This window comes from Phytophthora infestans, genomic scaffold, assembly GCF_000142945.1.
Source record: "Phytophthora infestans T30-4 supercont1.18 genomic scaffold, whole genome shotgun sequence".
In the NCBI taxonomy this organism is placed as follows: Eukaryota; Oomycota; class Peronosporomycetes; order Peronosporales; family Peronosporaceae; genus Phytophthora; species Phytophthora infestans.
Genome location: NW_003303741.1, coordinates 1,651,546 through 1,653,261, shown reverse-complemented (window position 1 = coordinate 1,653,261; position 1,716 = coordinate 1,651,546). Strand labels below are relative to the sequence as shown.

Sequence of the window (1,716 nt, the reverse complement as noted above, 5' to 3'; positions counted from 1 at the left end):
CCACTGCTGAGATTGAGCGACTTACTGAATTGCTGAACGCTGAACAGAGTAAACAGACGAAAAGGTCCGTGTTGGAGCTGGACTTCGAGGAAATGCGTGGAGATGGGCCACTTTCCAGGTCGCCTCATCCAACTTCAGACTCGGAGACTGCATCGACTACCTCTTCGCAGAATATTTTCCCGAGATTATCAAGTGAAGAAGCTGATCGTCAGCGTCAAGAAATCCAGCAAGCTATGCAGGAAGAGTCGCCGTTGTCGGCTTATGTTCGCAATATCTTGAAGACTGCCACGGATAAAATCGAAGACAAGTGGAGATCTCGATTCGCCGAGCAGCTCGCTGAACATGAACAAGCGTTGGCTCAAGAGCGTGAGCGATCATCTGCGTCTGTCCTTTCTAGCTCGCGATTGGTGACGGAGACTCTGCACGGCAAGGACGATGAGTTGAAACTCATTCAAGAGCAGAATATTAATCTTAACCAGACGATTCGCCAACTGGAGCTGGATCTGGAAGCCACGCGTTCGGAGCGAGACTTTTTCAAGCAGCAAATGGATGACGAAGACGACGAGCGATCGTCCAGTGCTCACAGCTTCTGGGAGAAAACCACGGATCTGGCCAAGCAGAACCGGAACCTGACCGAGGATTTGTCCCAGGCCAACAAGACGGTCGTTCGTCTGAGCGAGACGATCAGGATCATGAAGACGAAGGCGTCGAGTCTGAAAACGGAGAATGGCGATCGTGTACGTGAGTCCAAGTCTATGGTAGCAGAGAAAAACTTGCTGCAGGACAAGCTGGCTGCTATGGAGCTGAAGTTCGAAGACGAAAAGAATCGCCGTGAGCAATTCCAAGTCAATGTGGAGCAGTTGACAGTGGAAAACACTGCCTTGTACGCGCAGATGGTGGCTTTGCAGACAACTCATGCAGCGAAGATGGAAGATCTGCAGGCCCGCTATGAGAAGCGGAACGTCTCTCTTGCTGGTGAGATGAAGCTCCTTCAGGATCAGAACCGAATGATGCGCAGAAGCGAGCCAAGTACTCAGCGAGACGCGTATGGCAGTAGTGGTGCCAATGGCTTAGCGTATGGAAGTAGTAGTAGCGCTACAACACGAGCTGATGATGAAGAAACAACGCAACGCATCCAAGAGCTGACGGATGATCTCCTGGATGCCCGACGAGAGATCTCGGAGCAGTCCGAGTTGATTGCTGAACTGGAAGTGAAGGTTGCCGAAGGTGAAGCAATTCGCCGCAAGCTTCACAATACGATCCAAGAGCTGCGCGGCAACATCCGCGTTCATGTTCGATTGCGTCCGTTCTTGCCGTCTGACGGCGCGGAAGGAATGGCTGAGAACCCAGAGTCGTCTATTATGTGTGACACTTTTGCCTCGACGGTCACGACCAACGTGGAGAGTCCACATACGTTCGCGTTTGACAAAATCTACGGCCAGGCTGACTCGCAGGAGTTCGTATTCAAGGATGTGTCGGACTTCATCCAGTCAGCTATGGATGGCTACAACGTCTGCATCTTTGCGTACGGCCAAACTGGGTCCGGCCAAGACCCACACCATGCAGGGCAGCGGAAAGGCTCAAATGCGCGGCATTATCCCGCGATCGATGGATCTCATCATTAATTGTTGCGAGGAGTTGACGGCGATGGGATGGAACTTTTCGCTCATGGTGACGTACTATGAGATCTACAATGAGAGCATCCGCGACTTGCTG

General features: G+C 52.0%; 1 protein-coding gene across 1 annotated transcript; it reads left to right on the top strand.

Moving 5' to 3' along the window:
- On the top strand, positions 1-1,702 carry PITG_10514 (kinesin-like protein; the record flags this gene model as incomplete). Its single annotated transcript, XM_002902248.1, has 1 exon — positions 1-1,702. One exon carries the CDS (start codon positions 93-95, stop codon positions 1,623-1,625), a length of 1,533 nt encoding a protein of 510 aa, XP_002902294.1.
- Positions 1,703-1,716: the final 14 nt, after the last annotated feature.